This window comes from Mesocricetus auratus, unplaced genomic scaffold, assembly GCF_017639785.1.
Source record: "Mesocricetus auratus isolate SY011 unplaced genomic scaffold, BCM_Maur_2.0 Super-Scaffold_6723, whole genome shotgun sequence".
Lineage (NCBI taxonomy): Eukaryota > Metazoa > Chordata > Mammalia > Rodentia > Cricetidae > Mesocricetus > Mesocricetus auratus.
In genome coordinates, this window is record NW_024429183.1 from 13,654,852 (window position 1) to 13,668,027 (window position 13,176).

The following is a 13,176-nucleotide window of genomic DNA, read 5'->3' on the forward strand; positions in this document are numbered from 1 at the left end:
TGGACAATGATAACACTAATAGACATGCTAACACAGAAGGGGAAATCCCAGGGGTGCTCACCCCTAGACAAAGAGCTATAGGCAAATAATGATTGATGAGAGAGGGAAAACTAATCTTCCCTAGGAACAAGCCCCCTAACTGGTTATCTAATACCAGTGAACGGCCCTGAGAACACACAGATACAAGCAGCACTACACAGACTCAGCAGTTTGCATTTATGTGTGTGTGTGTGTGTGTGTGTGTGTGTGTATGTGTGTGTGTGTGCATGTATGATGTGTGTATATATGAGGGGGGAGGCCCATGAATTTGAGATGGGGTGAAGGAGGGAACATGAGAGTGATTAGAGGGAGAAGGAGAGAGGAAGCTATATAATCACATTTTAATTTTTTAAATGAATTTCAAGAGCTGAAGAGATAGCTCAGTGGTTAAAATCAGGTATGGCCCTTGCAGAAGATGAAAGTTCAGTTCTCGGCACCCACATTGGGGGCTCAAAACCACCTGCAACTCCAGCTCCAAGGGACCCAATGCTCTCTTCTGGTCTCTGTTGGCACCTCTACACATATAAATAAAAATAAAATTTAAAAACTGGATCTCTGTGAGTTCAAAACCAGCCTGGTCTACAAGAGCTAGTTCCAGGACAGGCTCCAAAGCCACAGAGAAACCGTGTCTCAAAAAAAAAACAAAAAAGAAAAAGAAATCAGCACAGTGCACTCCTGCTGGACTGATGTAAGCTCCTACGCTAAAATCCTTAGATGAAATTATGAAGGAAACACTTCAATCAATCCCAAGCAGGCTAGCAACACTTGAACCTATTGTCAATCATTAACAACATGTGAGCAGATAGGAAGAAGCACTTCAGATTATCTCTTCTGAAAAAAAATAACCAACTTGAAACTCAATAGAGCCTTGAGCTCTAATCCCAGTGTACAGAAAGCACAGAGAAGTGTTACACTTTATCGTTACATCAAAAGCAAAAGCCAATGGGAATGTGGTTATGGAAATTCAGTGGGACAATTAATAGACTCCTACAACTTAAAACTAAAATTACTAAGAACAAACTTCAGTGAGCTATGAGAGATAAGTCATTTGACAAATGAATCCTATTTTGTACAGAACTTTGCAGAGGCTTGGCCATTAAAGTAAAAGTCAAGGCTTGAAATGCAGTGACTGACACTTGATGGCACAAGGAATTACTGAGTGAGTGTGTGCGTATGAAGGCAGAAGCCAATGTCAGCTGTGTTTTCCTCAGTTACTCTCCATCTTGTTTTTGGAGGCAGGGTTTTCAATTCCCACCTTACACTGTACACGTAACTCCTGGTAGAACAAACTCTACAGAGCAAAGGCCACACAAGGACTATTCAGAAAGTGACCTGCAAGGATGGCTTCATTAGGGAGAGGGTCCCTTGAACACAAGAGCACTGCCACAAAGGAAAGTCAGCTTTGTGACTCTTGAGTTGGAATTACTGTTTAAATCACATCTTATCAAAAGACTCTACATAAAGGATGAGAAGTCAAACAGGAGGTGTTTGCGATTACTTACAGAGCTCCTAAAAAAACAGCTGTTTACAAGTACGTCCAACAGGGAAATAAACAAGCAAAAGAAAATAATTATATGAAACATGTTCAAGTTCATCAATCATCAGGAAAACACAAGTAAAATTAAAATATGCCACTAAATATCTGCTAGGTCAGCAAAATTTGAGTCTGATGATTCTATTTATTTATTTATTTAATATTTTGGGTTGTTTTTTTTTTCGAGACAGGGCTTCTCTGTGTAACAGCCATGGCTGTCCTGGAACTCTCTTTGTAAACCAGGCTGGCCTCAAACTAACAGATATCCACCTGCTTCTGCCTCCCAAGTGCTGGGATTAAAGGCATGCGCCACCACTGCCTGGCAAGTCTGATAATTTTAAAATACAATCAGAAAACTACAATTAAAATCACAAGATAGTGCGTATCCATAAGATGGGAAAATTTGAGTTTGATAATTGTGAATATCGACCCTGTAGATAGGAAACTTAGGACTGCACCATTAGCCACGTGGTGCGCTAGAGGTGCATACGGATGTAATAATGAAAGGGTGGGAACTACGCCGCTAGCCATACACACAGTGATTTGGTTTACATAATGCTCAAATGGAGGGAAAATGGATTCCTGCTTTCAGGAATGCATCGAAAAGAGTAAAACCATAAAAGCAATCAGCAACAATAGTCTCCTGAGTCCGGAGAGAAATAATCTCTGAGGAGAGGGAAGGGGAGGGAAAGGTTTCTGGCATATCAGTTTGAAAAGACAACTATGACCATGTTGCCGGCGATCAATTAACTGAATGAGAATGGCCTCATAGGCTCATATGCTTGAATATTTGTTCACTAGTTGGTGGAACTGCTTGGGAAGGATTAGAAGGTGTGGCCTCGATGGAGGAAGTATGTCCCTGGTGGCAGGCTTTGAGGTTTTCAAGATGTGTCATTCCCATTAAGCTCTCTGTGTGAGCTCCCAGCAACTGCCTGACACCACACCTTCACTCTGTTATCACGGACTCTAATCGTCTGAAACTGTAAACCCAAGTAAACATTTTCTTTGATAAGCCGCTTCAGTCATGGTGTTTTATCACAACAATAAAAAGTAGTAGCTAACGCAGTGTTCAGGAGCACTAGCTGCTCTTCCAGAGGACCTGGGATTACTTTCTGTAACCCACAGTAGGCAGTTTATGACCACTGCAACTCCAGCTCTGGGGGGAGCAACACCTCCGTGGGCTTTGCATGCACATAGAGCACATAAAATAAATTGTTTTTAAAAAACATATTTGTGGAATCGGACCAATTTAATCTTGACCCAGGTGAAGGTTGCATCTCTGAGCCCTTCATGATTGTTCTCAAGTTATACATGCACATGTATGTCTACATATATGTGTATGTATCTATGTATGCTTCATATGCTTACATGGATGTTGTATTTCACAACTGAAATTCCAAAGAGAATTCATTTAAAAACTTAAACCTTTCTTAACATCCTAAGGTGGTCTTACCTCAAGAGTTCCCATCCCTACCCCAGATGCTGATTCATGAGGACTATAGAGGATCCCTGGTAGAACTGTTCCAAATAGGAAGCTCTTTTGGGAAGGACTGGAGTTCAGGCTCCATGAGCAGGTAAGGTGTTTTCCCCAAGAGCACATGGGGACAGAACTGCACCAGCCCAAAGCTGCCCCACGCCCGGGTGAGGGTGAAGGCTTACAGATTAAACAGTGCAGCGGCTATGACTAACAGGTCCCTCTGCGTCTCGGTTAAATGATATTTGATGTGCATGGGTTAGTGCTGACTGTCAATGTGATCTGTGCTAAACCTGAGAATCCCCTGTCCTGTGTTCTGCTGTTAACCCTTCAATCCATCCAATATGTCACGAGAATAATGTTCAACAGTCCCTGGAAATGATGTGGGACTGGTTGGGACACACAAACCGACCCCATTTTAAGTGTGTGATGCTGCAGGTTGTCATCAAACAAGTTCGCAACTACATGCACACCCACTGATGCGCCACTCTCCAAAGTGAGATTCCGTAGTAATGTAAACTGGCCTCGTTTGGTCCTCACTGATAATGACTGGCCTATCCTACTGTTCTATATTAATTGCTCCTACCCAAACAGAAATCCCACTATGCACATTTGAATTTCACCTCAGATCAAAACAAAACAAAACTCTGTGAATGGTGACCTCTGGAGGACCTGGTCAAATGTAAATATTCACTTTACAGGTTGGTGTCCTTTGCTGCCAATACAGTTCCTACGCGGATGAGGAGCTGAACCTGCCCCATGGTGCTGAGCATAATTAGCCAGCTGCACCCACATAATAAAGTGCAGATGGTTAATTGCACCAGCAAATGACTGCTTACTTGTGGGCACAAAAGCCTGTACCTAAAAGCATCGATAGTATACTTGGGCGTATTTATGCTCAGGCTAACAAAACACATTTCCCAAATTTCATCTGCGAATAGACCTTGGCAGGCTTCAGCTGCACGGCTTTGCGGTTCACACTGCTAAGGCCGAGTTCAGGGGAGGGACCAATGGCCACAAGCAGCAGCATCTCAGCTGCTGAAATACCTCTTGGGGATGAGGAATCTCTTCTGAAAAATCCCCTCATTTATTGTGATAGGATACAGTAGATAAGGTGAGGGTTTCATCACATGCTCCTGAGCTGTAGTGTTACTCAGATCTGCAAAGGCAATCTGTGACGGACTATGGGTCAAAAACCAACTTTCTTCATTTTAAGATAATTTATGCCAGACATTTGTTATAGTAATGAAAAAGTAACACACTATGAAATGAAAGCGTCCTTCCTTCCTCCTTCCTTCCTTCCTACCTTCCTTCCTGCCTTCCTTTCTTGCAAAAACACATCCACATAAGTTTTATGAGTAAGAAAAACAGGATGGATCTCCCCATACCCCCCCAGGACTTTCAAGTACTAACCAAACTCCTGGAGTTTAGCTGTCATAGGCACAAGCACCCAATGGTTGTAAGACATTCTTTCAAAGATCCCATTTAAAAATACATCTATTAATCCACACATGGCAGGAATAAGACTTGTGAAGAAAGCAGAGGAGAGGTAACACATGCTTATTTAGAAGCCCTCTGCCAGCTGCAAAGCTCTAGGCATTGTGAGGGGTCAAGATGTCAGGGCTTGGGGGCAGAACACTCATCTGGTGCCATGAAGACTCTTCCCAAGAAGCTCTGGGCGATGGGATTCTATTCGATGTAATTGTATGTTAGGAGGAGGAGGAGGAAGCAACTTGCATGCTTTTAATTATCAAGGACACGCTAGCTTTTTCAGAAACCATCTGTTTAATTGTGATTACAATCGGCGATGTAAAAACACAAGTGATTAAGCAACACCAAGTTCCCTGCCACCAACAGTTTTCACAGAACGAGCCACATTGTGGAAGAGGGTGGCACCCTTCCCTCTGCAATGTTTCATGGCTTAGCAACTGACAGCTTACGATTTATTGCAGAACCTCATTCTGAAAGAGCTCACTCAGCTTATTAATTGGTGTTCTTCGATTACATCCTCTGGTTATTCCTTTTTATTAAAGCTGAATTCCCTGAGAGTAAAGGGGCTTATATGAGGGATGAAGCAGGTCAGAGTCCTTCCCGCTTCCCACCAAATCCTGGCAGCTTCCCATGATACACATCACCTATAATTAAGTACCAGCACTTTCCATAGTGTTCTGAGAGAGACTAGTCTTTGGCATTCATAAACTCCAATTTCTGCTTTCCTGGTAGTGGTTGTCATGCTGTCATTTTAAAAACTGTGAATGTTGGGAACTGTTCTCAGGCACGGATAAAAACAACTTATCCTTGACATTTATTTTAATTAGAGATTCTTCTGTGCCACTGCTGCAAAGTTGGGTGATTTGTTTATTGATGGTGATGATGATGATGATGAGATGATGATGAGCAACAACAATGTCATGTACAGAACATGGCATCAGGCAAAGTAAATAAAATAAGATGCAGACACAGTCACATAGCTACCCTATCTTCCATCCAGGACATTTTAATTAGCTTATTCAAACCACTGTCAAAGAAAAATGTTGGGGGTTATGAGCTGCCAATGAAGCTGTGAGAGATTTCTTTTTATTATTATCTTATTTATTCTTCTCTGATATATTACACCCCTGACCAAAGCTTCCTCTCTCTCCTCTCCTCTGAGTCCCTCCCCCCAGAGAGATTTCCTCAGCCTTCTCGCACAGATTTTTTTTCCTACGCTCAACACAGTGGACCTTTTGGTAATTGATTTAAAATGAAGACCAATATATTAACAATATCATACACTTCCCCCACAAGCTTTTTAATCAAGGGGAGAACACTTTAAAGTCCACTTTCCCTCCCCACTACCTCAAGGAATAAATATGAGCCTTAAAAAAATCAAAGGACTGAAGGCACTTAAATCCTCAAAGAAATGAAAAGGCTGTGAGGTTTTTCTAATTGAACTGGCAGCATTCTGCACTACATCAATTCTGCACTTATCCTCCTCTATGCAATCCGAAATCCTCCCAGCCATGAGCCTACAATTATTTCTGCCTCATTTCAAGCTTCATCCCTATGAAAAACCAAATGCTAAGTGCCTCTGCTGTATTAAGGAGGAAGCAGATCTTAGAATCATTTGAGAGGAAGAGTTCGCTCCTAGGAAAGGGCTATCTATCCTATCTTTATTTTCGATGATGGTGCCGTGGTTAATGGGATTATGGTCCACTGCATTCAAAGACGGGCAAAGCAGTGACCTTTAACCTTTGTGGCAATCTGATGAAGAACACTAAACTCCATAATGATGCTTATTAAGCTAGAATCCACATGCCTAGAGTAAAGAATCACTAAGCAATCCCAAATGTGGACCAATTAAAACATCCCTCCAAACGCTGACCAGGTACGTGGGCTGCTTTCAAGCTTGAGGAGCTTTTTCATATCCTGAATGACTGGAGAAACAGCCTCAAAACTGTGCCATGTGCCCACAACTCTAACACGCTGTTCAGTGATAGTTACCTCTTCCTCTTGACGATTGCAAGGACCAGTCTCACACAGCCAGAGATACTGTTGTAATTTCCCCCCAAACAACCAACTTTACATCAGCTGTTAAGACACAGAGCACCTTCCAAGCACTATTTCTTGAAGAGACATGCTTTTATGTTCACCACACTAAATGTAGCATAGAAGAAAGTACACTCGTTTTTCACAAACAGAAAACAGATTCCCGTCTAAGTGTGTACGTCCTTCAGTTGGCATTTGCAAAACCTTAATTTTCCAGCTTTGTCATCCATGAAGATGATCAATGCATCCAAATGTGAGGCTGGCTCTGATCTAGGTATAGTGGCATTTGTCTTCAATCCCAGCCCTCGGAGGCGGAGGCACCTAGATCTCTGTGAGTTTTACGTCAGCCTGGCCTACATAGTGAGTTTCAGGCCAACCAGGGCTACATAGAGAGACCATGTTTCAAAAACAAAACAAAAAGACAAATAAAAGTAACTTACTCAGATGCTCTCAACAAATAGTACAGTACATAAACTAATTTTGTTTTACTTTACAGTACATAAACTAAATTTGTTTACTTCTGGGGACTGGGCTTGAGAGCTGAAGAGGAAGAAAAAGTCTTTCATGGTTGTGTTTCTATGGTATTTTTCACACAGCATGTAAACTATAGTGCTGAAATACAAAAGTAATGCTAAGCATAATGTGCATGTGTACAAAAGTGACATGTAATTCCTTTAAAACTTAACTAAAAGGTCCATCAGTGGAGGGGGGGTGTTGGCTCAGTATATAAGAGCATTGTCTGCTCTTCCTGAGGACCTAGGTTCAATTCCCAGCACCCACATGACAGCTTCCAACCATCTGTAACTCCAGTTTCAGGGCATCCAACACCCTCCCCTGGCTTCATCGAGCATCAGACATGCACGTGATGCACGGACATACATGCAGGAAAACACACACACACACACATTTTTTAAAAATAAAATGTTTTCTGAGATGGCCTGGCTTACTGAAGGAAGCCAGAATCTGCACACTCAGGAGTGTGGGCAGGAAAGATTAACAGTTGGAGGCCAGTCTCAGAACACAGTTCTAGGGCAGTCAGGGATACTTGTCTCAAAATAGAAACAACACAAACCCTTTTCATGCCTCCCCAAAGTGTCACAGAGCTAGAGGCCACAGGGAGTTAAACAGGCCAACATGTAACTAAAGCCGTATGGGTAAGGAGACCTGAGCAGATTCTGTTGTGAGATCATCTGCTAACAGGGCCACTGGGTTCTGCCTGGGGCTCCCTGCAGGGCTCAGGGAAGGTTTTAAGAGTAAGTCCCATTCAAAGTGTGCAGACAGATAGGAGACTCCACCTCAAAGGTAGAACAGAAGTGAACCTGTGTGGCCAGATCTTGTTTGTGCTCTAACAAATAAAGCTTTCCTGAAGATGAGAGGGCAGAGTCAACCACTGGTTAACCATAGAGGTCTGGAGGTCTATACAGACAGACTGGAGTGATAAGGCTGGACAGAGAGAGGAACTTAAGGTGGGAGGAGACAGGGGCTCACTCTCTTTTCTGGTGGGAAGTTGGTGAGGTAAGGTGTGGCTGTGGTTCACTCCTTTGTCTCTCTGATCCTTCAGCATTTATCCCTATATCTGACTCCAGCTTTTTATTATTAAGACCTATTAGAACTCATGCTACAAACCTGCTCTGTCTGACTGTCCACAATAGAGCACAAACGAGGCCTCAGTGGCATGGACAAGACAAGAGAGGTTGAAAAAAGAAATAATATGTGCCTGTGACACCCCTAATTCACGAGTATTCCAAACAGTATCACCTGTGAGCTCTGAAAGGATCCACATGTGATTTTCACTTCATAGGGAGCCTGGGTGGGTTGTTCTTCCAAATGCCAAGAGCAAATGCGGATCCCTCTGGAGGCCTGCTCTGCCGCAGCCACTAGAGAACTCACCATAAATGCCTTTCCAAGGAGGTAAAGCAGCTGGCAGATGACATGAACAAGCTTGCTAAGAGAGTGACAACACCTGGAAAAGAACCAACAGAAACTTCACCACAGAAAAGAATTCCAACAGATTAACATGAATCAACCATAATCAAAACTGAAGGCACCGAACTACAAGTCTAATTTCTAGTCGGAATAAGGATGCCTTTGGTATGTATTCAGCAGCAGTGTGCTTATACTCCTCTCAATAACTAAACAAAAACCAAACAAATGGGAAACCATTCCAAGGGCTGGAGAGGTCAATCAGATACTTGCTGCTCTTCAAAGAACTGGAGCTCGGTTCCCGGCACCCACATCAGGAAGCTCACAACCACCTGCAGCTCCAGTTCCAGGGCTCCACCACCTCCCCTGGCCTCAAAGGGCACACACACATTATCAGGGTCTTGTCTTTATTTGGGTTGAATGACTATATGCATTCCATACTGACCAAGAGCTTTTGATCTTGGCTAATCCTCCCAAGTGCTAGGCTCAGAGCTATGTACCCCACACCCAGCCTCAGGACTCCTATTTTTAAAGATATAAAAAGCTATAAAAAAAACAGAACAGGGACTCTTTAAACATTTTCCACTTGCAAACCCTTTTTACCTGGGAAGTTTTCACACAGCCATAGATATGTAGGTATATAAACCCACAGGATACTGACGATCATAAAGAAATGTATTTTACGATAACTCCTTGGTACACATACAGCTCTACCATTTATTAAAGATGAAAGCAATGTGTATGGCAGTGAGATGAACAGGCTTTTTTAATTTCCATACAGAGAAAATAAAGCTGATGTTTGACATCAGAGGAGAGAGCTCCTGCAGTATTTTTCAGGGCTGACTGGCAGTTTCATTTTATAGCAGTCAATGCTAAGAAAGACCTTTTGCATAAATAGTACAAAGTAGATTTGGGGCCATTCCAGAAACTGCTGGAAATTCTGTCTAAATCTCAAGCTGAAATTCTGTTATTAAAGCACAGAGGCCTGTGTCCTCCAGTGGAGGACCCCATGCCCATGCATTTATGGACCGCACTGGCCCTAGTGGGTTACCAAAAAAAAAGGGATTTGAAGTTGGGATAGTAGTATGTTAACAGGAATATGGGAAAGCCAGGGGGGTTGGGTAGATATGATCGTATTTCAGCATACATTTATATGAAATTCCCAATGCTTGGATATGTAGGCGACAGCAAAATGACCTAGCAGCATGTCATTAACATTCTGGAAAGGAAAAGAAACAAGACAGAAGTAGTATATAAAAAAATGAATGGCTGAGTTCCCCAAGTCAATGTGAGACATCACTCCAAGGAGACTGCTTTAGGGGTTGTGAAAAATATGTGTGATAAAGAAAGTAAGAGGGGACAGAAACAGGAGGAGATCCAATAAGCCCCAGAAATTCCACACTGAAAACCAAAGGTACTACAGTTAGCGTGCTTCCATTAAAAGGAGTCCTAATGGTGCACTGCAGAAGAAAACGTAGCTGCAGGTGGAGGGACTAAGATACAAGGACAAAGAATGTGAAGAGGTTAAGTATAAAAGTAGGTCTAGAGCAGAAAAGACAGCTCAGTCTAGGGCAGGAGAGATGGCTCGGAACTCTGGCTGCTCTTCTAGATAACCTGGGTCTATAGCAACATTGAGTATAAAGATGTCTCACGATGAGTTTTCGTTTTTGTTTTTTATATTTTTGGTTGTGAGCCTAGCCTTTATGGTTGAGCCATCTATCCAGCCCTTGTTTTTGTTTTTTGAGACAGGGTTTCTCTGGGTAGACCTTGCTGTCCTGGGACTCACCCTGTAGACCAGGCTGGCCTCAAACTCACAGAGATCCACCTGCCTCTGCCCCCCAAGTGCTGGGATTAAAGGCATGCACCACCACGGCCCCGGGCTCTGTTTTGTTTTGTTGTTCTTGCTGTTGGCTTTTGGGAGGTTCTCATAATGATTTTAAAATTCATAAAACATGGCCATCCATTTGGAGACACTTGATTTATGACAGTGGCAGCTCTGAATGGCACTGGAGACTGCAGACATGCAGGAACTGAGCATCTGAGTACCCAACACGATGAACAAAAATCCCTTGCTATTCTATACCATTATGTAAATACTTTAAAAAACCTAATCTATCCCCAAATCTACTCAAACTATTGTTATGAGTTAAGAAAGTTTCAAGCACAAAGTTGATAACCAGAAAAATAGAAACTAAACATCTTAGATTATCATGAAGGGCCAGGGAGATGGCACAATGTGTAAAGGAACTTGCCACCAAGTCTGATGGCTGGATTTCAGTCCCAGGAGCCACATGCTGGAAGAAGAGAACTGACTTCTGCCATGGTGTGTGTGTGTGTGTGTGTGTGTGTGTGTGTGTGTGTGTGTGTGTATGCACACAGAGAAAGAGAGAGAGAGAGAGAGAGAGAGAGAGAGAGAGAGAGAGAGAGAGAGAGAGAGGGAGGGAGAGAGAATAAATGAAAATGTAACTGGAAGTTAAAATTGATTATTATAAATATACAGATAATAAAACATGCATGTTTAAAACTATAAAACACTGAGTGAACTAAAGAGACCCTACATAAAAGGACACTTAGTTGGAGGATTCAGTATTGCCATGATGTTAGCTCTTCCTGACCTATTTGAGACGGCATCCACCACTGAGTTGTGGAAACTTCCAGCCACCAGCATCAAAGAGCTTCTCCATGCTTAGTCATGGCCTCTATCTAGGTAGAACAAAAGAATTCTGCCAGATGCTTGGTGACATATTAGTCAATTGAAGTCTCACTGGGACTTTTAACAAACACCAATGGTGTAGTCCAAAGTTTGATATGAAAAGGTAAAGGATCCAGAAAAGCCAGATCAATTTTGAAAAAGAATTCAAGCCACCTTATTCCAAAAGTCACTGAAAAGTTACAAATGCGGGAAACTTTATAAAAATATATAGTCTAGACAAATTCTGAACCAAAATTGTACTTACGTATAACATTAGAACAGCTGTCAATAATGAAGTTACAAACTACTTTATCCGACTTGTAATCAAGGAAATAAGGTGATCATCGTCATTTCCCCATCAGAAAGAAAGACAAAAGTTTTCAAGAATGATCACTTCAAGTATTTATCAGTATTCAGGGCAAGCTACACAAATGGAGATGGTGAAGATTATGATACTTTTAAAATAGTTTGATTTTCTTTGCAGGTCCATTCATGGGTGGGTCTGTGCCATAAAGCAAGATGAATGATCCTGACTGTGCTGGTGACCATAGTGCAGGAACAGCCGTGCAGACGTAGAAATCACAGAGGTCGGAATGCAGGACAGTAAGAATGGACCCTGTAACACCCCCAACCCTCACCCCATCCCACCAAGCAAAGGGTGAGCCCCGTGCAGACAACGACGATGCCCTCGATGCTCTCCAGGAAGAAACTGGTGTGCACTGCAGAACGGCAAACGAACAATGACGCAGTGGGTGGTCCCACATACCCTCTGCTGATTTGTAATGACAAGTGAGAAAACTCCTAACAAACTTTATGACATTTCCTTAAGAGTTCCACATTTGAAGCTTTTTGGTGGCTCTGTGGCTGACTGGGTTGCTCTTGGGTAACCCCGCATGGTTTGGCTTTTTTTTTTTAACTCTTTTCAACTTTGACTTTAATTAAGGTCTGATTTCTAATACACTAACCCTTGAATACTTTGCTTAGGCTCATTTAAAATGGAGCTCTTGTTTTACTATCTTCTAGTTAACACACAGGCGGCTGTGAAGTTCCGAAATGAACAGAAGCGGGAATCAAGAAACCCAAGTGCACACAGAGCCCAGGGCTTTCAGGACAGCACGGCATAATCAGGGCCAGTCCCTAGCCCCAACCATGGCTCTTTCTGAACCTGACCTGCGAACATGAAAGGACAGTGACTTGTTGCAGTCTTGTCACAGGACCACATGAGTAGAGCGCGCTTGAGTATCCCCCCCCCCGCCTTTCCCCCTCTTCTTCCTCTTCTTTTCTTCCTCCTCCTCTTTTTAATTTTTTTATTATTACTATTTTTTTAATTTGGCCACGCATTTGATCTTCAGGATCATTTTGAGAAGCAGGAACAGGGAGGAAAGACGTAAAGTGATTTGCTCAAGGCTGAAGTTAGAAGCGAAGTTACCCGCTTTCCGGTGTTTCCAGGCGGGAATCCCCAAAAACACAAACCCAAGATCCCATAACTTTAACAAGGTGAACACGGGCCAGTGACCAGCAGGGGGTTAGCTCATCAGTCGCCATAATTCCACTCTTTTACCCCAAGACCGCTGAAACACCCAGTGACCTCTGTGCACCCAGAATCCATCAAACCCACACCCGGCTCCCTACCGGGTTTAAACTCACAGCCTCGGCACTTCTTGCAGTCCGTTTTTTTCCTGCGCCGCTAGGTCCATCTTGTTGCCATCTGTTGCCACAGCAACCGCAGAGTGGGTCACACTCTAGCAAGAGACGCGATGATTGGAGAAGGCGGGCGTCCCTAGCAACCGCCTGGTACCGAAGCAAATTTTATTTGCAGTTTCTTGGGCCCCAGGCTTCACTTCCATCCCAACGCTATTCTTAGCCAGACTTTTCTCGGGTTTTCAAACAGGATCTCGGTGAACACCTGCCTCTCCTGGTACAGCAGATCCGCATTTCCACAGGAGTGTGTCTCCTGTGGCCCTTTGACCTCCAGAGGTCCCTGAA

The 13,176-nt window shown here is 43.0% G+C and overlaps 1 protein-coding gene across 5 annotated transcripts in view; it reads right to left on the bottom strand.

The window, feature by feature from the left end:
• Hydin (HYDIN axonemal central pair apparatus protein) overlaps window positions 1-12,915 on the bottom strand; it is a 352,162-nt gene extending 339,247 nt beyond the window's left edge. For 2 of the 5 annotated variants that reach the window (XM_040736939.1, XM_040736918.1), the window contains exons 1-2: window positions 12,823-12,909; window positions 8,334-8,538 (exon numbers count right to left, since the gene is read on the bottom strand). In XM_040736939.1, the coding sequence (XP_040592873.1) occupies window positions 8,334-8,358 (25 nt within the window). In that variant the 5' untranslated portion in view covers window positions 8,359-8,538; window positions 12,823-12,909. Of the gene's footprint in view, window positions 1-8,333; window positions 8,539-12,822 lie in introns of all 5 variants that reach the window. The other 3 variants (XM_040736928.1, XM_040736948.1, XM_040736943.1) reach the window with 3 other exon arrangements.
• Window positions 12,916-13,176: the final 261 nt, after the last annotated feature.